This window comes from Rhyacophila brunnea, unplaced genomic scaffold (genome assembly GCF_057557595.1).
Source record: "Rhyacophila brunnea isolate RB1 unplaced genomic scaffold, BYU_Rbru_1.0 scaffold_2, whole genome shotgun sequence".
Classification (NCBI taxonomy): Eukaryota; Metazoa; Arthropoda; class Insecta; order Trichoptera; family Rhyacophilidae; genus Rhyacophila; species Rhyacophila brunnea.
The window spans coordinates 48,540,670-48,565,932 of NW_028232859.1; the positions used below are offsets into that span (position 1 = coordinate 48,540,670).

Sequence of the window (25,263 nt, forward strand, 5' to 3'; positions counted from 1 at the left end):
TTAATAGTCAGTTCTGTGGCTTAACCCCTAAGATAATCTGTGCAATATCGGGAAACTCTTACTTGGCTTGACAATGAGTTTACTATATAAATCAGGCGCTCAGCTGCATTCGCATAGATTTGACGCATATCTATATATATTTTATGCCCATTTATATAAGGCGGTATGCACCCAATATCGCATTCTGCAGGTAAGTTAAAACTTGAAGTGAGCTTTTTACGATTTTTTCATTAATTTATATTATACATTGTCAACTTCCACTAAGAATTGACTGTTACTGATAACACCATTGAAAAGTATTTATATAGGTGTCAATATCAATTATTATGAGTATTATGACAAATACTTACAACATAAAGCTTATTAATTAAGATAGCATTTACCTAATAGGTACTAACAAACCGCCCTTAGGCTCCGGACGAATACAGGGAGGAATCGCAGGAGAGGGGGTAGAATGTTTTTTGTCGTGCGGTGAACACGGTTTTGGTGAACTTATTTATTGACACAGTAGAAATTACAAGATAAGTATAATAACAAATGAATGACTACACAGCTCGAGTACACACTATTGAAATTCCAATTGAGGGTGAATAAACTTTACGAATCCGGGGTAACACCAACCAAATTTGTGGCGAATTGGTTTTGAGTGGGGAGCACTCACATGGGTACCCTTATAAATAGAGGGTTTTACTACATATAGGAACCTATTATACAAAGGTTTTTAAAATTCTATTTTTTTTTATTTAATTTGTATTTTTATTGAATTAGCCTTAATTTGTATTATATTTCTTTTGCTATAAAATTATTTTATTATTTGTTTTTTCTCTACTTGTTTGTTTTACCTGTACTTGTTATTCAGAATGTCATGTTGTGGACGTCTTGGATTAATAATTTGTTATGTGCTTAATGTGTCTTTTTTAAATAAATAATATTTCATTCCACAAATTTAGTTTTTTTAGTCAATATCTATTTCGGGTTTAACACCATTATCAATAGTACCTTTTATATCTGGATACTGGTGTTAATATAGGTACATACATACTATTATAACTAAACGCAGTTTACTGTCTGTCAATGAATTCATTATTAAACACTATTATGAATAGGTGACAATAGCATTGTACCTACATGTTATTATATTATGTTTTACGTTGGGTATATTAATGCAAAATCGAATAATACTAACAAAGCCTCAATTGGGTTGCACTACTTTATCTATTGTCTTTCCATTTGACATTGACCCTATATTACTATTATAAATGGAAAGGTTTTAGATGCCATTGCTTCTCTGTCACCCACCAGATGCAACATGTCCAATCCTGCAACATTCCTTAAGCAGGATCATGGATCGGTCGCATTCGAACACCCACTACTACATGTACTTAAATGGAGTGCCTTAATCAATGCACAGTTTCAGCACCTATGCAAATCACTTATATCTAAATACACAATGGTGGCGAACCTATGGCACACGTGCCACTTCCCACTAGTGGCACGCGAGATGATTTTGCATGGCACGTGAATGTTTTATTTTGAAGAGAAAAAATATACCTATAATAATAATAAAATGAGTGATTGCATTGTATAAAAAATAGCAGGTAAATACTCTACAAGAATAAGCATTACGTTTAATGTAAATATACAATTGCACATTTCGGTCTTAAGGTTTTATGTGTCACATAATATTATCGCACTAACCCCATCAGGCAGCGGGAGAAGCCGCGCTTCGAACCTCTGATTTTGATCGATATACAATGCTTGAGACCACTAGCAAGAGAATGTCTCATCCAATCGGAGCAATTCTGGTGCCAATTTGTGCGTAAAGAACCAAACTAACTAATACAGTAACAAACAATTTCATTTCTACCTACAAAAATAGCTGTACCAAATAAGAAACAAAAACATGCTGGAGCTTGTAGTAGTAAGACAGTTTCAAAATTGGTGGACCAAAATGTATGGCGTAATTAAAAAAAGCAATAAAGCTATATGTATGCTATGTTCTGTGGGTGATATCTAGAACACTATCATTTTTAATAGAATTCTTAAAAACAATTTTTTCTCCATGAAAAACCGCTCGGCACGCCAGACAGTCGAAAAATAATATTTAGGAAATTTGGCACGCGTACGTAAAAAGGTTGCCAACCATGCTCTATACATTTGTTGAGGATTGCTCAGTTGCATTTTGCCAGGGATACCTTCCTACTTACCGATTCCGATTATGCAAGTATTTTAGTCGAATGACGAGTAATTTAGTAAAATCATTTAGCTGGCTCTCACATCAAAACTCGTCCGCCTGCAGCGTATCTAATACGTCGATCGTTATTCACAAAACACACGTTTCCAAATAGAGCTCCGCAGATTAGTCGAATGCGACTTTTTAGTTTGAATAAAACATCTATTAATTGTTGCAATCGACAAGTTGCATGCTTCTCGGGCTGCGAGTCCTATGCGAGGACGCATAAAAGCACCTACGAATTTGTCATTCCTACACCTGCTCGCGGTTCGCCGCATCTAAATATCTATACGTTTCGAAAACTACATGCGACTGTCGCTAGGTAGATGTGCGCGGTTTTCATATACAATACCGGATCGACGTTTTTGGAAGGTTTGATTTATGGCATTGCGCAGACAAGGCGAGTTTAGATATGAACGCCGGCTTAGTCGAGTATATTCATATTGTTATATTTTTTTCGTTCGAGTAGCGACCCCCACCACCCCTCACTAAATACATAATAAGCCGCGAGATAAGTCTGATGAACATCATGAACATCAACATGTCCAAAAATGCGTACGGAAAGGTAAGAGTTGCTCAAAAATAATGGTGCCTCGCACCCAAGCGTAAGGTCATGTGACACGTCTGGTTAAGACCGGGTTTGGTTTGGTGGGGTCATTAAATTCAATGTCGCATAAATTTCAATTCGTTGGAGCGTTGATACAAATTTAAGTGTAAATAAAATGATGAATTGTGTGTTGAAACAATGCAAGTGCACCATTGACTGAACTGTGCGATTGTAAATTAATAATACTTCACTGTTTTAAAACTTCAACTAAAATTATTAGTATTTTTTTTAAATATTCATATTATTTTTTTGTATTTATTAATATTTTAAGTGTTTGTAAGAGAACAAGTCAGACCACAACATTCAAATTTGATAGGTACTATAATTATAACATTTCTAAGTGTAATCCAATGTTAAGAATAAAATTCAAATCAGTTGTATGTTTGAATACTGGTCCCTGCATTAATAGGCACGTGACGATGTGAAAACTGCTTCTACCTTCATGTATTACTTAGATATGACTTGTACTCATGTAATCCTCGATTAATTTAGTCTAAAATTCATTATCCGCAATGTTATTAAAGGTCACGTTGTATTATTATTCAGCTAGCAGATCCCTCTCGCCAAATAAACATATCAAAAGCGTAAAATCACTACGTAGTAAAATTAAATGCGAAAAGTCTACGTACGGAGAGGAGATAATATCCTGAGTGTTCGAGGCAGGTCGATAGCGTCCCGGCGCTCGTAAAGCTGCACGTGACGTCGCGTAGGCGGACTTATGCGGCGTCGCCGGCTCGTGGAGGCGTCCGCCCGTCTGGAATTACCCCTCCGTCTGACCTGATGCTATCTTGTTATGATTCTTTAAACGTCCGGCTAATAAAGAGTCAGACAAAGCATGTGCGCAAGTGTTTTTGTTTGGTTTTTTGTAAGCAGACATATTAAATTGGGTAGCGTAGAAACCTCGCTTTTCCTTTTACTATAGACGTTATGATTATCATAGTATCATACACCTTTATTTTATAGTTTTTAGGTATACGATCGAAATATGTATTTTTAGAAATTAATGATACTTATAGAAGTGTTAATAGACTTCGATTCTAATTGTGTATCTTTGGTAACAATATGTGAAGCACAGTGACAGTACGGAAATATCTTTCCATTAAAAAAATCAACTCACTGGTTGGAAACAAAATGTGGTTGGGTACTATAAAAATGTTAACTGGACTTTTTTTGTCGGCTTCGCGATGTCTAGTTTACTTCCGTTGTCCTTGGACATCACGGTCTTGGTGAACAGCAATGACACGTGCATACATAATTTAATATTTATCCAAATATGTTTACCAGTCACTCGCGAGTTTTGGAAGTTGCCAGGTGTATTTTTAACTGTACCTATCTGAAACCGTAGATTCGCAATATTTTCTAATGAAGCAGAGATGACATTTAAATTAGATTTAGTGGTATATATAATATATTGTTAGTAATGTATCCATTAAACACATTTCTTAGATATTGGAGTCACGAAAGGATGATAAAGAGTATTGTATAAATAAAATGTGGCGGCATTCTGACACTGCCTAGGGGCGGCATTTTGTCTAGGGACGTCACTGCTTCACCGGGCATCGAACACTGTGTTTATGAGGGCCACTCTATACGTTGCTTAGCCAAATTATGTTAATCTTTCTGTCAAATTCTAATTAATCAAAGTTTTGTACTATTCTATAGGAATCGTTTTTAGCGACCCGGGTTTCACCTTTCATGTTTCAGCTGTATTTATGTTTGGCTATGGTAAACATATGGTTTACATATGGAGACGATTAAGCCACAAATTATGACAACCAATGGATATTTTAACAGTAATTTACTCTATATAATATAGATAATTTATTGAATTTGAACCTGAATTTAAATTCCAATCGAAAGTGTTGTACTACTCTATTGGAATCTTTTGGTCGTTAAAAAAGATTCAGTTTTTTATATTTTGTTAAAATATTGTAGTAAAACCATCTCTTGCACACCATAATCTCCAATATAAAAAAATAAACTAAGTTATAGTTCGGATATATGCCATTATAAGTCGTCCACTGTTCGAATTTCGAAATAATCGCATCACGGTATAAAATATACTGAAGTATAATACCTATACCATGCAACAATACTTCACAAAAATACATTTACCTCAATTATTGTAAATTATTAAATAATGTAGAAAATGTCTCAAGAAATCTGCTGACATGCCAATAATTTTGCATTTTCTGAGTATTAAAATATGTTGCATCCATTTGGAATGATAAAATAATATTTGAGTATTTAAATTCTAATTGATTCCATCCGGTTGATTGGTCCGGGTGTCGCCTTGTACAGGCACTATACAGACTCACCAAAGGTAAAACTCACAACTTCAGTGTGCATAATATGTGCATTCCATCAAGTACCCTTCGTCGATGCTCGATAGTATTAATTGTGTATTGATTACATTACTTATTTTTGATCTCTCATCTTTGATGAAGAAGTCTGATTCACCTTCAGAAACAACCTTAAGAAACAGCAAAAAGACATAGTGCATTGGGGAACCCTTTCTATATCACATAATACAAATGCCCGCCCACGCCGTCGACTAAAACGTGCCAAAAAACTAAAAGTCTTTTGTAAGAGGGGTTGTTTTGTAATTCAACTTTCGCCTTTTTACTTTTAACCCTCGCCTGTCATGAAAATGCCGCAATGGCATGCATGCCTCGTAAATTTCTCTGGTCATTTATGGTATAGAACTTTTACTATCGTCATTGGTAGAGCATTAACGACCGTTTTTTATGTAATTACACGTATATGTACATAATGCTACACCCTCAATGGCGTTTCCATGCCGGAAAGTTTATTCGTCAACAATAAATTACATTCTGTATCAAAAGCTAGCTCCCTGTATAAAAATGGAAAGTATATTTAATTATTCTATCAAACACTTTTTTTTATTCATTTACTATCAAACATTGTTAATTCTATCTATTTTACCACGTTTTTATTAGCTCGTATTCTTGTTTGTCCAGTACAATTTTTTTCTTGTTTGTCCAATACAAATATTGTTATTTAACTAACTTACCGACTAGCTAGACATTTGAAACTTTTAGAATATATCATAACACGATGACAATGCATTCTTTTAATGATTTACTTTTTATTTATCTTTATCTTTTAACTTTTAGCCATCTTTAAGCAGAATTGAATTCATGTTCAGTTAATTCTGTTTTATATGGAAAGTCGGAAAAAAATTCGCAAAAAGTAAAACACTATTATTGGTTGCTAAGGGGGTCTTATCAACTAAATTATTAACATATACGTACGTTACTATGGAAATCAATATGAAATGTCAAAATGACATTTCAGTATTCTTTATTTATTCAGTATTTCTATCAAGTATAAAAAAAGTATTTGTTAATACATAGAATTATCAAGTTTATATTATTCAACAGAAAATTTAAAAACGTGGTAAATAAAAAGTTATTTTTATCTTGTAAATATTTGATATATTGTCGGTTTTATGTTATATGCAAAATATTTTCACTCTGAAAAAACTACACACTGTGGCTACTACATTTTCACTGATTTTTAAAGTCACCTCTTTGCAATAGTTAGTATTCTTTTGCCTGACTGAAAATATATTAATAATATTTAAAACTAAAAAAGTATACCTCGTAAACCTCATCATGTGAGCGTAACACGCCTCGTAAAATATTTTTATAATTACAACGAATTAATGGACGCTGCATATTTTGAAAAGACTAAATTATATTTTTTTTTCGTAAGTCAAATATTTATATCATTTATGTACACATGGTGATGGTTTTAAACAATAAATTATAGTTACGGTGACCTTCCGTCGTATATTTATGAGGGCAGTCCATTAATTGAGCACAGTGTTCCCTTTTTACCATGTCTAATCCTAATAAGATCATATGGGCCTCCACAGAGTGGAGGTTTTTGTATTGACATTTTTTTTTTATGAGATATGGGTGTTAGCCACTTTCTTATCCTATTAGGTTCATAGTCTGACTCATACACAAATTGAAAAACAATATGTGTACTTGTCAGACCCAGGATTCGAACCTGGGTCCCACGATGTTATAAGCCAACGCTTAAGCCGCGTGGCCATCGTGGGCGTTCTGTACATTTATTTTATTCTAAAAACCCCAGTTTTATCCTTGATTTTTAAAATCATTCTTTATGTTTGCCGAACCCGAGAAAATATTCGTCACATAAAAGATTGACAATTTGGAAATGTGTTTTTTTTTCGAAAGAAAATCTTTTTTGATAACCTATTAATATTGACTTTAATTCCGAACGGATTTTTGAGTAAAATTTATATTTTCGAAAAATCAGTAGGTAATCTGTCGAAAAAACTTAGTATGTTTTATTCTTATCCTATTTTACCAAAAAAATATGGTCTCTGTATTTATAATATACGAGGGTGGGTCAATAAGTCCTTAGAAAAGCCGACAGGTGGCGCGACTAGTACTGTAAGCGGTTTGTTTTCATGCAGCGGCACTACCGATTCAGTATGCTGCGAAGTTTCAATCAGATTGGTCGGGTTGTTGTGTGTTTCTCGTACATTTAAAAAAAAAATTGCTTGTGGAAAATGGAAAAATGGAAAATGGAGAAAATTGAGTTTAGAGCTGTTATTAAACATTTTAATATAAAAGGGTTAACAGCAAAGGAAATAAAAAATGAGTTGGATTTAGTTCACGGCATATCTGCTCCTTCACTTGCAACTATTTATAACTGGTTAAATGAATTTAAACGTGGTCGTACATCAACAAAGGATGAACCACGCTCAGGACGTCCTGTAGAGGTGACTACACCAGAAATGATCAATAAAATCCACGATATGGTGTTAAGTGACCGAAGATTAAAGTTGAGTGATATAATTGAGGTTACAGGGATCTCAAAAGGTAGCGTCATTTCTATTTTACATGACAAATTGGGCATGAAAAATATTTCTGCAAGATGGGTGCCGCGTTTGCTCACAGTCGACAATAAACGCAATAGGGTGGTGGCCTCTAAAGCCCTGTTGTCGCTCATGCAACGCAATCCGGATGAATTTTTTCGTCGCTTTGTGACTGTGGATGAAACATGGATACACAACTATACTCCCGAGACGAAAGAACAGTCAAAGCAGTGGATTGCGAAGGTAAACCATGTCCAAAGAAGGCGAAAACCGTAAAATCAGCTGGTAAGGTTATGGCTACTGTATTTTGGGATGCACGTGAAATTATTTTCGTTGACTATTTGGAAAAAGGAAAAACAATAACAGGGGATTATTATGCATCTTTATTGGACCAGCTAAAAAACAAAATTGAAGAAAAACGGCCTCATTTAAACAGGAAAAAAATCCTCTTTCATCAGGACAATGCCCGTGTTCACACATGTTTACGATCAATGGCTAAAATTGAAGAATTGAAGTTCGAATTGGTCGACCACCCACCGTATTCGCCAGATTTAGCCCCCAGTGACTTTTTCCTTTTCCCAAACTTAAAAAAATGGCTAAGTGGACAACGTTTTTTTTCAAATGAAGAAGTCATCGATCGGACAAATGCTTATTTTGAGGACCTTCCGAAAACTTATTTTTCTGACGGTTTAAAAAAAATTGAGAAACGTCTTACCAAGTGTATTGAGCTCCAAGGAGATTATGTTGAGAAATAAAAAAAAAATACAAAAATAAAAACTGTTTTAATGCTTTTTTCTAAGGAATTATTGACCCACCCTCGTATTATAATTTCTGCATATTGTATGTTGACTCCTTATGCACCTAAACTCCGAACACTATACTTACGTATAACTATAATATAAACATGATACACGCTTGTGTAATAAATAGTACCTATACAATATACAGTTCATATTTCCACAGTATCCACACCATTCCGGCAATGACTTGTAACTTTTCACATTTATAATCATCCCTAATCTCTCGCGCCCCGTGGATCAATAAACGTTTCCACCCTCGCTTTTCAAACATTGATATTCTCCAGTTATTACAAATAATAATACTTCTTCGATTTCGCCTGAGTGAATAAAATATGTGTCGATCGATATAGGTGAAACTTAATTAAGGTTCTCGGAAGCTTAATTAAGTTTTTAATGCTTTCAATATATTGAAGACATTAAAAACGTCGCTCGTCGTATGATATGTATTTGTATATAATTTAATATCAACCAAGCTAAAAAATATACTAAACGGTGTGTTGAAATTAGAACGCCAATGTAGAAAGCCTGGATTTTAATGTTTATTAAAATTAGAACCGTATATATTAACATATGTACTGCCTTAATTAACTCGATTATTTTAATATTTAAAACAACTAATAAACATTTTCGCTGATGATATTATGGTTCAGCTATTTTAATCGGCAATGCATCTTTAATGGATTATAATCGACTAAGTCTACTTGACGGAAATATAATTAAAATTCAAAATTTATGAAAGTTTTGTACTTTACCATGAAGATTGGTATTAGCAATCCAAGTTTCTCGGTTTTTGACTGCTTCCGGCTCTCTAATAAACGTCATCACCCATATCGTTATAACTGATCTTTATAGACAAGTATATAACCCTTATAAATTAGATTACAATTATGTACATACAAAAATTTCCTAGTAGCTAAGGACAAAATGCAAGAATGTGGACGTTGTATAAAACTAACTCCCTATGAATACTTATTGAGAGTTGAATAAAACAATAAATAACATGACAACGTCGCTTTTGGCGATAAAAAAGTTCATTTGAATAAATACATGCATAGCGGATAGACCATTATTTATATTGATTATTGAAAATGTAACACGCTTTCAGTGAATGTTCACAATTCTAGTGTCTATCTTTATACTAAATACATGCAAATTTTTCTTTCCAATATTATTTTTTTATTGACGTCTGCGATAATCGGTACTCATACAATTTTGATGTATCCACAACTAGGAAACAATAGTTACAATTTCGCCACCAGGTAATCCACTTTTTGACTCATTTTGCGTCATTTCTTATGCGCCCGAAAATCGGCTACATAACGCATAAACCCAATTATTTACACAAGTATTATTTATTATGCAGAGAGCCTTAACGGGGATCCTTATGCCAACAGAGAACCTAATCGGGCTTAAATATTGGGACCATACCTAAATAAGATTTCATATAAATAAAAAGGATTTCAAGTTATACATTTTATAACAAGTATATATAGTTGTTTTTTTAAATAAATATAAAAAAATTAAAAACTATGAATTAGTCAAAAATCTGAACCGTAAAAAATTGAAAACTTAATAAACTAAATTTTAATTATAAAAATAACCTAAAAATAATGTAATAATAACGTAACCTATGCCACAAATATTTAACAAATTCACATTTTTTTTTACAATTGTAAGTTTATCTTCGACTTTAATGCTTTTTAATGTTTTCAGATAAGTACATAGGTATTTATTAATTAATACAGTTGAAATTGTAAATTATCAAAAAAAATCTCAAATTGCAAGCTTCGTATTTTTCCGGGTTCCGGGTTTCCAGGTTCTCTGTTGGCATAAGGATCCTTCTTAACGTATCTAACGAGAATACTGAATCATATATTATGTAGATAATAATATTATATATTATATTATGTACCTCTCATAAAATTAATAAAATTTTCTTTGTTATTATTCATTTTTTCTGGGTTTTTTTTTCAAATTTTACTTAACCTACCTCACTTAGTGACTAATACACAAATTAGCGTCGTTATTTCTGATTAAGCTAGTTACCAGAAATATTTTGGAACATTGCCAATTGATTTAATTTCATTTGTAGGTAGTAAACTAAATAATTGAAGTGTTTTAAAAGTTGAGATATATAATATAACTCAGTATTAATTAGTTAAATGCAAAAACCAATCATTTTTTGTACACTACAGTTGGCTCTACAAACCTATTAGCCGTCTCTATAGGAGGTTTGTCAACAGTTTTTTTTAGAGATAGTTTAAACACATTCGTTCAACATGTAAATTCGCCAGGTGGTGTATTCAAAATCGCGGCCCACTGCGGGCGTTTTCATCATTACGATCACTAATTAAATGTATTATTCTATTTTTTTCAGGATCCGTCCTCAAATCCCCCGCGAGGTGATCGACATGTGCCGCATATGCACCGCGGTGACTGCCGGAGAACCACAGGTCACCCTCGGCCAGGACAAATCCTTCACATTCGACCATGTCTTCGACACTGGGGGGCAGCAACAGGACCTCTACGAGACGTGCGTCGAAGGTCTGGTGCGAGGAAGCCTCGACGGATACAACGCCACTGTTCTTGCGTATGGACAGGTCAGTCAACAAAATTTCTACTTACGTCAATATGACAACAAACGTTAAAGCATCAATATCGTGAGTTCCACTAGTTACAGTTATTGAGTATTCAATATTGGATTAATAATAAATATTAACGTACTTACATATTTTGTCAGTATTTTCGACTATTTTAAAATTACACGTTCAAGAATGTAAGTACAGGTGCGCGATATTTTTCATTGGCTGAGTCAAGGGTTGCTAACCCTCATGGTTTGGCTGGGAACGTCCCGGAAAAATAGGCATTAACCCCGAATCTATGTCCCGGAATTGTGAGGCCACTGGCCCGATTTTAGGTAGATTTTAGGTGACCGAACTTAGGACTTTTAAATTAGTAAAGAAAGGTTCGGACAAAACGATCTAATACCACGGAATGTATAACAGTTGATTGTACTGGGGAATTTTTTAATTTAGCTGAAGAAAACTATCTTAGATTTTTGAATTTTCATTTTCACTGATTGGGATTTGATCTTGTGACATTAATTTTATTATACACGGAATCTAAAGCCGGATACTCATTAGAGAGTCGTAACTGTAACCGTTCCAGATACTGTAACCAACTCTAGATGCGAAATAATTATTTATTAGTCTCGCGAACTAATTATTTGGCGTTCATACTAGTCACTGTATCTGCAACGGTCATAGAGTATACGTTTTATAACTTTACACTTTTTACTACACTGATTCTCCTCTTTTTACCTAATTACCTCGCAGAAAATTAGATCAAATGATGTTCACTTGTATTAATAAATGTAGTAATAAGAAAATGACTACCCGGCATAAGTCGACTCGTGCAATCCTATATACATGACGGATTGCGATTGGAACCTAGGTAGTAACTACCAACCACTATCAGAAAGGTTTTCCTCCGCCGTAAACAAAATTTGGGCGGAAAACTTTGTTTCGGAGGAAAGCTTAAAAAGCTCTCAAAACTTTAAAAAAAGGTCCAAAATTACATTTCGTCATGGTTTGAAAGGCATAAAATACGGTTATTCCAGTCATGAGTTATAAATGCACCCCTTGCTATCTTAATTTTAGTTTAACTTTAGATTTTAGTCATTGCACACAAATTGCATATTATTTACTGTAGGAAAACACGTAAAAAAACAAATATAATCGATACGTAAACAAGTCATTATACAATATTATTGTCTAGCATTGTGTAGTGAGTGAAAGAAAAATGACAAGGTGATAATGATTATTTAATTTAAATAAACGACACATCTTTATATTATTTTTATCTTGACTGGGTGTGTCATGTTTTTACTATTGATGAGCCATGTTTTATTTACGATCATTGATCATTAGGTACATACTCACTATCAACAGCATTTTACGATTTTGTTGTTAATCTTTAATTACATTATTATGTTAATTAAAATTTAATAATATGATATTTTATTTCCCATACATGCTTTTAATTAAAAAATATTTCTAAATTAATATCGACATTGTTCTCATTACTTTGAATGTGATTTATTGCTTTCTTGATTATTTCTTCAATATGTAACGTCCTGTTTACTGAATATTTATTATTATTAGTATTACACACAAAGTAGTAGGTACCAGGCACATTTATATGTATCGCTGTCTAATTCGTCCTCTTATTGCGGGTTGCTACCTAATTACAGTGGTTACATGTAAATTGTACGTAAAACGTGTCACCGTGGCACAGTTCGCCGTGAGCTTTCTTATCGGAAAGAGATGACCATATACTATACGGTCTCCAATTTTATTAGATTCAATTTGAACATGAATTCAATTTTCATTGCTGATTTTGGCAAAATTCATGAATTCATTTAAAATTCAAATTTAATTTAACTTTTATTTTAATTTAAATTTTGTTCAAATTCTATGTAGACTCCGTTGCAACCCCGTTTATAATTGAGTTAATACCCATACTCTTTATAAAAATAAGCAACATTTCAATATTCTTGCTGTATATAGTTGTGCATGAAAAACTAAATTAAATACATTCACACCTACATAATAATAGAGGTAGGTATATTGATGTAGGTATATTCCCAACCTTTAATTGATAATTACTGTTTAATTGAAATAGATAAAATATCATTGATTTTAACTCATTAAAATGTACGACTTACGTACTTTTATGTTATAAAATGGATCTTATCTAAAATAGTATGTAATTTAAAATCAAATTCGATTAAACTATTTTTTTTTCTCTCACACTACGAGTATTATTTCCATAAGTATGTAATTTTAATATCTTCGACAACAAAATTTACAGATAATGAGAATCGGATATTTAAATTTTAGAACCAAAAACGAATGTTTAGCTAGTTACATTCCAGTGGCGGTATGTTACTAAAAACAATTTAATTTAATAAGAAATCATTACAAGACAACTTTTTATCTAAATTACAAAAAAAAATTATTGAATCTATGATTATAAAACATCTATTGCGTCGTTGTATGCAACTATTATTAATGAAACGTCATTATAATTGTATGTGCAAGTAATGTTTTGATGTTATAATTTGTAAAGTTCACGGTCGAATAATTCCGTTCAGACATCGTTTCTGATGTCACCAAAAATGATGATTGGTAGATAATCGTTTGAAATCTGATTCCGCCTACGGTTTTCTTCCGTCACGACATGGAATAGTGCGCATCGCTGATTTCATAATATTATTATAGTTCCACCTGTGCGCCAGATGACATAAAATATCACCTGAAATAGAATATTTCTCGGCGTTAATTAAATTTAATAGACCGTTAAAATCCATTCACGGACTGTCACATAATGTTATTAGCCAAAAGAGGACTATACAAGACATTAAGTATACTTATTATAATTTACATAAGTTCGTTGCATACCTACATTTCTTCTTTACTTTACCGATTTAACCATACTTTGCTATCTTTTCAATTGTATTCATGTTGAATGAAAATACCTAAGTTTCGCTCTACGTAGGTGTAAGATCGCGTATAGTAAAACTTCACCTGCCAAAACAAATAAAATTTAATACTATTCTTGGATATGTAAGTATTAGGGTTGCCAACTTTCCCGGTTCGACCGGGATCGTCCTGGAATTAAAGCACTTGTGTGCAGGATTGCGGTTAGAGCTTACCCGGGATTAGTGTTGCTAACTACCATTCACTAAAATATGCCAGTTTGGGTAATAAAATAAACTAGATGAAAGAAAAAATGCTAGATTTTCTCAAAATAAACTAAATGTCTAGAAACCACCATTCCAAAAAAATAAGTCATAATTATCAAAATTTTGAACAAGAACGATGATTAAAGATTGTCCTTTGATACCACTTTGTTTCGGCACAAATAACGTTTAATAATACGGATAGGGGTGTGTACTTTCGTATTTTAAATATTTCTCATTTACATGATCGAGTTAAACCAGTAATTTTTCTTTTTATCCATTACTGGACAGTGGGTGATGGGTCGGAACGTGGATGCCCGATGCATTGACTGATTTTTAGGCCCTTAACTATAAAAAAAAATCGTAAAACGTCACGTAGCTAAAATAATAATTATTGGTGGTGACATAATTACTATTAACAATATATTTTTGAGTGATTTTGTTACAGGCCCATTTGATGTTAGTTGCAAAGGATTTTGTTATGTTTTGGGTATTATTGTATATCTTCTTTTGATCTTTGATTTTGGTATACCTACTTAATATAATAATTATTTGACTTTTTGAACTGTTTCGAGGCCCCTTTTAAATCTTTTGACGAATCGATTGCGTCATCTACGTCAAAGCAAATCGTCGCTGTGAACAATGTAGAAACCGTAATGTATACAAAGAAAAGATACAAAATCCTGGAGATAAAATCCATCTAACTTAGTTTTACGTCTAGGTACTGTAAACGTTGGGTGAAACTTGCCGATTCGGAGAAGTGACAACGTTCACATCACACCCGTGTAGGGTTTTATAGTGGTGAAGATAGTAGTGATGTTACGTAATTTAATCGAACAGGGTTACATTGAAATATGTTACAGAAGCTTATGTATAATGAAGGGCAAGCCTTATAAAAAGTATGAGCTAACTGCTAACTCATTTAATAAAATTATTATGAGGCATTGGTACGTCTCACCTAATTATTATTTCATAAGGCACGGCTGCCACTTAAATATTTCCTACTATAATTATGACATTATAATTTCATGGGTACGTAGAGCAAAATAATGTTTTCTCTGTAACTGCGAATTAATTGACTCAAGTTTGACATTTACCTAACCTTCAATAAAAAAAAAATATATCAGCATCAATAAGGCTGGTGTCTTTGACAAAGATCTATGAGTATTTCTATAGTATAGATTTTAAGACCATTATTTAAAAAAAAACGTGATAGACATTTTATTACACTGTGTTAATTAAATATTTCATAAAAGTTAAATTTAAGAAATACACAACAAATTTATATTGGGTTTTACTTTTATAATTATTATGTTTCCAATCTTTTAGTTGTATTGTTGTTATCTGGGTGGTAATTATATATTATACAGCATTTCATATTGTTCATATTCTACAATCAATAAATTAGTTGAACGTACATAATTTGAAAACATTTCATGTTTTCCCCCCACCCCACTAACCCACTAGAAAAAATCATTTTTGAAAAAAAAAAATACCGCACCTGACGGGACTTGTACTTGCAACTACTGGATTCGAGCCAATGTGCTTTTCCAATTAAGCTATGGGCATCCTACTTAATTATGACGAATTTAACTAAGTTGTTGATCAAATTGTTGGCTATCGAGTTTTTTTTTTAGTAAATCAATGTAGTTATCAATCAAATACCTTAATTTTTTTTATTATTATAACGTACTTGCACTTGCTAATAATTTAATATATCTTTTATTCAACGAATAATACACAAGATTTGAGAATGTGACATTCTATAATATATTATTTGTTTTTCTTTTTTTTTCGACCATGTCCGATCCTAATAAGATCATAGGTATATGGGCCTCCACAGTCTGGAGGTTTGTATTGACAGATTTTGTTTTTACTAGAAATTGATGTCAGCCACTTGCTCAATCTATTAGGTCCATACTCTGACTCATAGAAATTGAAAAACAATATGTGTACTTGCCAAACCCAGGACGCCAGACCAAGGACCCATACATAATTTGAGATTATCTTATGTATATAACCACTAAATGCCAAAAGACAAAACCCTCGATTAAACTGATTCCTGTGGAAGAGTCTCCAAACTGTCATAAATTATAATTTAAATATGGTTTTATGATACGGATCGGAGTGTCTTTTCAGAATTTAGAATGATTCTAGTTTACAGCCAATTGGACCTGAATTGATCTTCTGAACAAATGCAGGAATTGGAATACGAAAAATGGAATTTAAATAATATAAAATATATGTATTCGTCGTTTTTCTTCTGCGCTTAATTTCCCGTGAACCATTTATTATTATTAACCATTATTTTATTACGTGTAATTGAATCTCTCTACTATTATAGTATTAGCTTACATATGGTATTGTAGGCAGTATCTGGAAGGTCACCGGTCAGCTCGGCATGTCAGTCATAAATTTAAAAGTCTATTATTTATTGAATATAAAATATCAAATCATCGCTATTATAAGGTTTCACGAGTATTGATTTACCATTTAACAATGTAGTACCTACACACCTATTCTTGGAGTGGACTTTTTAGTCTTCCCAAGAATCAAGTCATGCAATTAAAATCTTAAGTCAGCCTTTTTCGAATGGCGGCATTTACTAAGCTCATTTAAATAATCATTAATTCTATCGACCTAGGGAGAAGGGTCTTCAGAGGAATTACATACACGCGTTCTACAGTGATCTCCCTGTCAGCGTCGATACTTTTCTTTCGACCCCGATACCGACACCAGCAGGCTTATTCCAACATATCACTTAATATCGAAAAAGAACTAATTGTGATAAATATATCACATTTATCACTTTACGTATTCCTGCGGTATGTAAAAAAGTTAACCGACTGAACTGTCAAAAGGTGATATCTTCTGTTGGGCGTGCTAACGTGGGAACGAGACAGTACCTACGTACATTTTACATATTGAGACTGCATGATGTTCCGAAAAATAATTATGTCAAAATATCGAAAATTTAATAATAAAAAAACATCCGGAGCAGTGGAGCACTACAAATTTTCGGTGCTCCGGGTAAAACTCCATAGCTCCAGTGCTCCGTGCTCCTGCTCCTGAGAAGAAGCCTACTCGGGGCAAAATTTGTTCTTCGATTTTATAATAGATATATTTTTTTCTGGGGATTTAAAATTATGTATGATCAATTAAAGAATGTTACATTCCTTAATTTTGTGAATTATTCATTGAATTAAATTATTAGCTAGCAGGTGCTAGTACCTTCGCTATAACATAAATAAATGGAATTATCTGAAAACCAGTTAGTAATTAAGGTAATTGTAATACTTTAATTTAAAATACAAAAGTCGATTGCCAAAAAGTAACTCAATTTAGAAAGCGCTTCAGATGTAAAAATCACGAGTTAACATTGTCGCAATTAGATTGGACACGTATAGCTTGGTGGTCAGGCACATGGGCGCGAATCACGGGTGGTGCAGGTTCAAATCTTACCGAGTGTCGTATTTTTTTTTCAAATTATGTATTTTCATTAAGGGGGGACATGCTCGTCGAAGGTCAAAATTGAGTTTTTATTGTATTTTCAAACCATGATCCTGGACACTCCTTAAACGTTGTAGATAATCTATTTATATAATTTTGAAGCCTTATTATCCTTTATAGTTATTTTAAACATTTGATGACTGCATGAAGTATTTTTGTTACATAAAATAGTATTCTTTTAAACCTCTCGCTCTAATGTTTTAGAATATAGTCATATTTCGGTACATAACTGTGCAGTGGTGTTAAGATTTTTTACATTTATTAATTTTTAAACGCATTTATAAAACCATTAGCATAATTTATTACGAGATAATTTTTGTAAAATATTCACGATAAAAAATTATATTGATAATCTCTGTGATCCCAAATTTGACAAGAATTAGGCATTTTATTATTCAAAAAATCGGCAAGATTAACACATTTGAAGATGATTCTAAAGATATTTATTATAAGCTATGTCTTTGACCATTCAAGTGTGATAAACATCTTATGAATAATGGTTGCTTTATAATAATTATTGACCTAAGAATAAGGTAGTGTTTTTTTGAAATACGCCATTTCTTTTGTCATTCCCCAGTGGTTAAGCTACAACATACGGCCGTAGCCATAAATTGACAAACTATAATTGAAATAGGGAGTAAAATGATATTAACGCGCGTGTTTGAACATGTACCGTTTAAAAAAAAATAAAAAAAATTCAGTTAGGTACATGTTCAAACACGCGCGTTAACATAATTTTACTCCCTACTTTTATTAGAGTTTGTCAATTTATAGCTACGGCCGTATGTTGTAGCTTAACTACTAGGGAATGACAAAAGAAATGGCGTATTTCAAAAAAACACTACCTTATTCTTAGGTCAATAATTATTATAAAGCAATCATTATTCATAAGATGTTTATCACACTTGAATGGTCAAAGATATAGCTTATAATAAGTATCTTTAGAATTATCTTCAAATGTTTAATATTGCCAATTTTTTGAATAATAAAATGTCTAATTCTTGTCAAATTTGGGATCACAGAGATTATCAATATAATTTTTTATCGTGAATATTTTACAAAAATTATCTCGTAATAAATTATGCTAATGGTTTTATAAATGCGTTTAAAAATTAATAAATGTAAAAAATCTTAACACCACTGCACAGTTATGTACCGAAATATGACTATATTCTAAAACATTAGAGCGAGAGGTTTAAAAGAATACTATTTTATGTAACAAAAATACTTCATGCAGTCATCAAATGTTTAAAATAACTATAAAGGATAATAAGGCTTCAAAATTATATAAATAGATTATCTACAACGTTTAAGGAGTGTCCAGGATCATGGTTTGAAAATACAATAAAAACTCAATTTTGACCTTCGACGAGCATGTCCCCCCTTAAAGATTGTCATATTTTTATATAGTATGTAGGTAGGTGTATTATTTATTACAGCCGATACAATTTACTTTAATCTGTCTAGTATCAAAATATACATTTTATGGTAGATAATTACAAAATAATTATGTGTAACCAATAAATCAATATGACATGTCAAACCTATCACTACGCAAATATTCGTGTAGGTACCTACAATATTTTATTCAAAAGCGGCAGGTGGAACCATTTTCTACGAAAAAACAAAGAAATTTATTTAATATTTTATTCCTATTGATTTGTAATTACATATTAAATTTATGACATTTACTGGAAACTACTTACCTACAAACGATTTCTTTACATATATTTTTTTATTGCTCACACAATGTCATGCAATGTTGTCATAAACTATAATCAGTCTTTTCTTCGTATAAAACCTTAATTCTAATAGATTTAATATGTAACAGTAGTATACGTTGGATATTGATATATTCTTTTCACTTGTGTGAGAACAAATATATATTTGGTTATATAGTACTTAGGTACTTACATTATTTATAAAAAAAAAACATCATTGTATTTTTCTTCTTTACTTCTTTATTTCTTTGTATTTCTTCAATTCACATTTTTAACATGTTAAATTCACAATTTGTAATGTTCGCTCATGTTAATAAATTAATTTTAATGTATAACTATGTGGGGATGATGGGGTATGTGGAGAATAAGACGTAGTTGCTTGGAATTTTCGAGGAGAGAGTTTATTTATTGATGCAAGAATAAATAAATACAATGATAAAGATGACAGTGATGTTATAATCGCGGGTACGGATGTACTGATGAGATTGATGTTATCGTGAGATTAATCGGAACGCGAGACTGGACTCAAGTGAATGACAGTTGACTGTGTTGAGTGACTGGACTCGTGACTAGTGATGGATCGTCCTTGCTATTTATACAAGTGCAGTCCATACATTATAAGAGACATTGTCGCAAATAAATAAATCATACTAGACACTATTGATCTAGGTTATGATTGAGAAAATGCTGACGATCGCTGCCGCTACGTTGTTTTGTTTTCACAACAAAATATAAATTTTGAAGTATGTCACACTTGTAATGCTGAGTGGTATGATTGCTACAAATAGATTGATAGATATGATTGTGAGGCAAAATTTAAAAATTGATGTTAATTCTTTATAAAAATATTTACTATGTGAATGGTGTCTTAAATCTACCACACATATGCTGGAAATTTTCTCTTTAACCAAAAAAAAAGGTTTATGTTTGGCTGCAAATCCATTTACTTGTCTTTCTCAGGTAGCCGACGGTAATGTGAAAATTGCCTTGATGGTGGCCGATATTTGTTAAGTGATGGCACAAGAAGAAGAAAATTGTTATTAAACTGACAAAGTTAATCATAATTTCAGTCTGTTTTCTTATAATATCAGACATTGTACCCATCTCACTACTCGACTCGTACAAAATTTACACAGTACAGTAATTTAACACTATGTTCATTTCCTTGTTTCAGACTGGCTCCGGCAAGACATACACCATGGGCACCGCCTTTGACATGGAGCTGATCAAAGAACAGATGGGTATAATCCCTCGAGCCATCCATGACCTCTTTCAGGGCATTGAGGAACGAGGTCAAGAGGCTCGTGAAAGAGGTCTTATCCCTCCAGAGTTCAAGGTTGTTGCCCAATTTATGGAACTCTACAATGAAGATATCATAGACCTTTTTGACCCGGCAAGAGATGCTTATGGATCTAAGGTAAATTATTGTCAAAAATACAAATATGAATGAAATTTATATGTCATTGGTAGAGTTTATCAAAAATTAATACATTATTTTTCAATAACTAATTTTTTATTGCAGTCGCTAAATGGACGTGTAAAAATTCACGAAGACGCAATCGGTGGAATTAGAGTATCAGGAGTGACACTGAAGCCAGTCAGCAATGCCTTAGAGGCGATTCAGTGCTTGAGACTCGGTGCCCTGTCTCGTACTACGGCTGCAACTAGCATGAACGCTCAATCCAGTCGAAGTCATGCCGTCTTCACACTGCATATTAAACAGCAGAGACTCGTTAGAATTGAGGTATTTAATTGTCTTGATTGTTTCATGAGATATTCAACAATTTATAAATATTATGGTGGCAATGCAGTGGACTGTATGGGTAAAGTGAAATTGGGACCACGGAGAGAGGCATGGAATAAATGTGGATAGAAGATAACGACTAACTAGCACTGACCTTGATCATAAACTATTTCTCTTAAGGACAATCAGGATTCCCAGGATATGCACTTGTATTAATTAGGTGTTTAGTATTAGAGGTTATAGCCCATTTTGGTTTCGTTTGATACTCTATAAGTGTTTATTTTACACTTATTTCATACTTCATTTCGTTAAGACAGTAGGAAACAAGTTATTCCATGGAGGAGAGCATGGGATGATATTTAGAATATTTGATTAATTTATTCTTCTTCCTTTTTAGGATCCTGATGCAGATGTGGATACAGCGGTCGACCCCACAACTGAATTTGAAACATTAACTGCTAAATTCCATTTTGTTGATCTGGCTGGATCAGAAAGACTTAAACGGACAGGTAAACTCAACAATATACCTTCTATGGAATTTTTTTTAAATATATAATATGTCTTATTATTGTAATACTGATATATACTATAATTTCAGGTGCCACCGGTGATCGTGCTAAGGAGAGTATATCAATCAATTGCGGACTGCTTGCTTTAGGAAATGTCATATCAGCTCTCGGAGATAAGTCTAAGAAAGTAACACATGTGCCTTACAGAGATTCAAAACTCACCAGGCTACTCCAAGATTCTTTAGGAGGTATTTTATTCATGCAATCATTTATTCAAATGAAATAATCATACTGTCCTCTTTTTTGCATTCCTAACTAGTGAAACCTCTGACTCAGGTTTCCTTTGTAGTCTGAAAGACACATGATGGAATTTAAACAGATTTGGATTTGAAGCATCAACAGAATAAAGTCGGCCCAATACGACCAAAAAAACATTATTTTCAGTTTTTTAGCGCTTTTGAGATATGTATGTATGATACTGGACATAAAATAACATAATATGTTATGTTTAGGTTCTCTTGTAAAGTAGAGACAAATAATTAGACATGTTTCTTTGGTCCTGCCATAGTATAAATTTATTTTAGGATTGTTTATGATCTATCCCCGTAAGGTGAGATGTCAATAACATAATATGTTATGTTTAGGTTCTCTTGTAAAGTAGAGACAAATAATTAGACATGTTTCTTTGGTCCTGCCATAGTATAAATTTATTTTAGGATTGTTTATGATCTATCCCCGTAAGGTGAGATGTCAATAGAGTTATTTAATTTACAACTTTCAAAAAACTAAACACTTAATGTTGGCAAACTGACCGACGGTTTATTACAGAAAATTTAAAAATAAACTGTAATATTTTATCAATTACTTTATTAATAAATACAGACATGGGGGGGCTTAGGACTAAGTTTCCTCGCTTCTGAAAACAATGAAAATGTAACGTGTGACAAAACGTTAAGGGATCATCCATATATTTTATCACATCACAATACGGAGTAGGGTCTGATAGTATTTGATGATTTATGACGAAGGGGATAGATATTAAATCTCTAAATTAATCTCTTGGATTTGCTTACATCTCTCAGCGATTTATTATGTTGCCAACAGATACTGTATATTTCATGTTAAAAATGAAAGTGCGTTGGGTTATATCCAAATATAATAATTTATCTAGTTTGGTTTATTACTTTAAAGTGCAGTATGATAATATCGAGGGTTAAGAAACGACACCTTGTAAGTGACAAAATAACAACTTTACAGAAGAGGGAAAAAAATCACCTGCACTATATGTTTGATTTTTGATATTACGAATCAATATTTTTGTCATCTATAGTGAATGTATGTATGTAGGATGAGTATAACTTACAAACTTACATGCATATGACAGGCGGCTGGCGGCAAATAAAATGATGCATTTACAAGTTATCATTAGTTGAATCGGGGAACTGAAATACCTAACGGGTAAGGAGTAGCAGGTAACCGATCTCGAGTAAGGAAGAATCCAACTTAAACACGTGTCAAGAATACGTCATACGTCGAATACTGACAACTGCTCTCGGTTTATGCATTGACGCTCATTTAATATTGGTGTATTACACACACTATTGCATGCGCATAATGCGTGTTTCATTTTCGTAGGACACTCACACATTTAAAACCCTGCATCAAAATGTAGCCTATCGGAATTTTTTTTATTACCTGTTCTTTGAGTTGAATATTTCACTTAGTAGATAGGAGATATTGTTTCAAACATTTTTAGAAGCTAAATATATTTTTAAGAATTTTCAGCTTTTGTCGGTAGATGCCGATACTACCAATATATTCAATAATGCAAAAATCGTTTTTTGAAAAATATATCACTTACGAGGAGTCGTTTCTTTAGCCTCGATATGTAATATAGGGATTGCAATACCAAATAAAAATACCAATACCGGTATTTCGGTATTTCCTATTGAATACCGGTGTATTCGTGAAATGTATGGAAAAACAGAAATATTTACCAATAATATGAATACATGTATTAATTAAGGCGCTAAGTACCAAAACGAAGTATTGCCTATGGTTACAAAATACTGAGTCGTTGTAGTAAAATTGCATGAAGCAGACCTTTTGCAAAATGTGGTTTCACAGTGTGAAGCAATCTCGACAGCTTCCATAATTTTAAGAATTAAGAGCTCGCGAGTGTCAGCACACCGTCGTCAGCCATTTTATATTGAATGCCGTTGACCACTGCAGTGTTACTTACACCATTATAAATAAAACACGCCAACGGACTTACAACGTCGCCAGATTTAAATATTTTGCTGTATTTTTTTGACTTGCTTGAGGCACTTAGACTATAGTTGACGTTATTGGCGTTGGTATGTAGAACATTTTTCTATATAAATGTCAGTTTTAATTTTTTTGGTACTTAGTGCCTTAATTAATACACGCACCTGACAAATTCTAAAGCCCGCGTGCGACTGGCGAAAACATTTGGATAAATTTAAAATTAGAGAAATACCTACCTATAATGCAATAATGTATTTGGCAAATCTGCACATAACGTAACGGAAGTAAACCGAATACATCACTATTGTCTGATTTTTAAAACCGGTATTTTGGTGACAAAAAATACTGGGATACCGGTATTGCAAACCCTAATGTAATACACTTCTGATAATAATTCCTGCATTTCTTTTGTCTTATAAATTACCTGTTTGATTCAGTAATAATTGTATAGAGAGTAGTTTTTTTTATGTATTTTGATTGCGATATCAATAAAAAGTTTATTAGTCTCTTTACAGTAAAAAGTAAATTAATCCATAAACTTAAACTACTACATATTAAAATTGAATAGTTTTATTGGTTAATTTAAGATTTTAATATTCATTAGGAGTGAATAATTTATTTTACTTTCAAAACAAAATGAAATTTTATGATGTTTTCTTTCACCTGAATCAAGTATAAATATGAATAAACAATTTACGTCTTAATTTCAATGCTTACTTGTAATAAATTTCACTGAATGATTTTAGAGTCTATTTTATTTCACTCCAATTATTTTACAATCATAAATAATTGTTAATGCATTTTTTTCAGGCAACAGCCAGACAGTCATGATTGCATGCATTTCTCCGAGTGACCGTGACTTCATGGAAACTTTAAACACTTTGAAATATGCAAACCGGGCTAGAAATATCAAAAACAAGAGCATTGTCAATCAAGACAGGAGTTCAAGAACAATCTCATTGCTCAGACAAGAAATCGCACAATTACAATTGGAACTTCTTGAATTTAAACAGGTATATTTGATGAATGTCAGAACACCAAAACCGATAGTCAATATTCAATAATAACACAATTTGATAAGCGTTTCACGTAAGACCTACTAGTTTAAGTTATCGTAATTAAGTAGGAGGCCTATTGGCCTGATTCCAGTAAATATACGGGTTCAAATCCCGTCAGGCATCGTATTTTTTTCAAATGTGATTTTTTCTAGTAGGTCTATCTGAGGTGTTTTCAAGTTATGTATGTTCAATAT

At 32.6% G+C, this 25,263-nt stretch overlaps 1 protein-coding gene across 1 annotated transcript in view; it reads left to right on the forward strand.

The window, feature by feature from the left end:
• The window catches only part of Klp31E (kinesin-like protein 31E), a 222,190-nt gene that overhangs the window by 161,334 nt on the left and 35,593 nt on the right, over window positions 1–25,263 (forward strand). Inside the window, exons 3-8 of the mRNA XM_085947437.1 lie at window positions 10,894–11,116; window positions 20,665–20,907; window positions 21,013–21,234; window positions 21,632–21,743; window positions 21,833–21,991; window positions 24,822–25,024. Coding sequence (XP_085803563.1) covers window positions 10,894–11,116; window positions 20,665–20,907; window positions 21,013–21,234; window positions 21,632–21,743; window positions 21,833–21,991; window positions 24,822–25,024 — 1,162 coding nt within the window. The remainder of the gene's footprint in view (window positions 1–10,893; window positions 11,117–20,664; window positions 20,908–21,012; window positions 21,235–21,631; window positions 21,744–21,832; window positions 21,992–24,821; window positions 25,025–25,263) is intronic.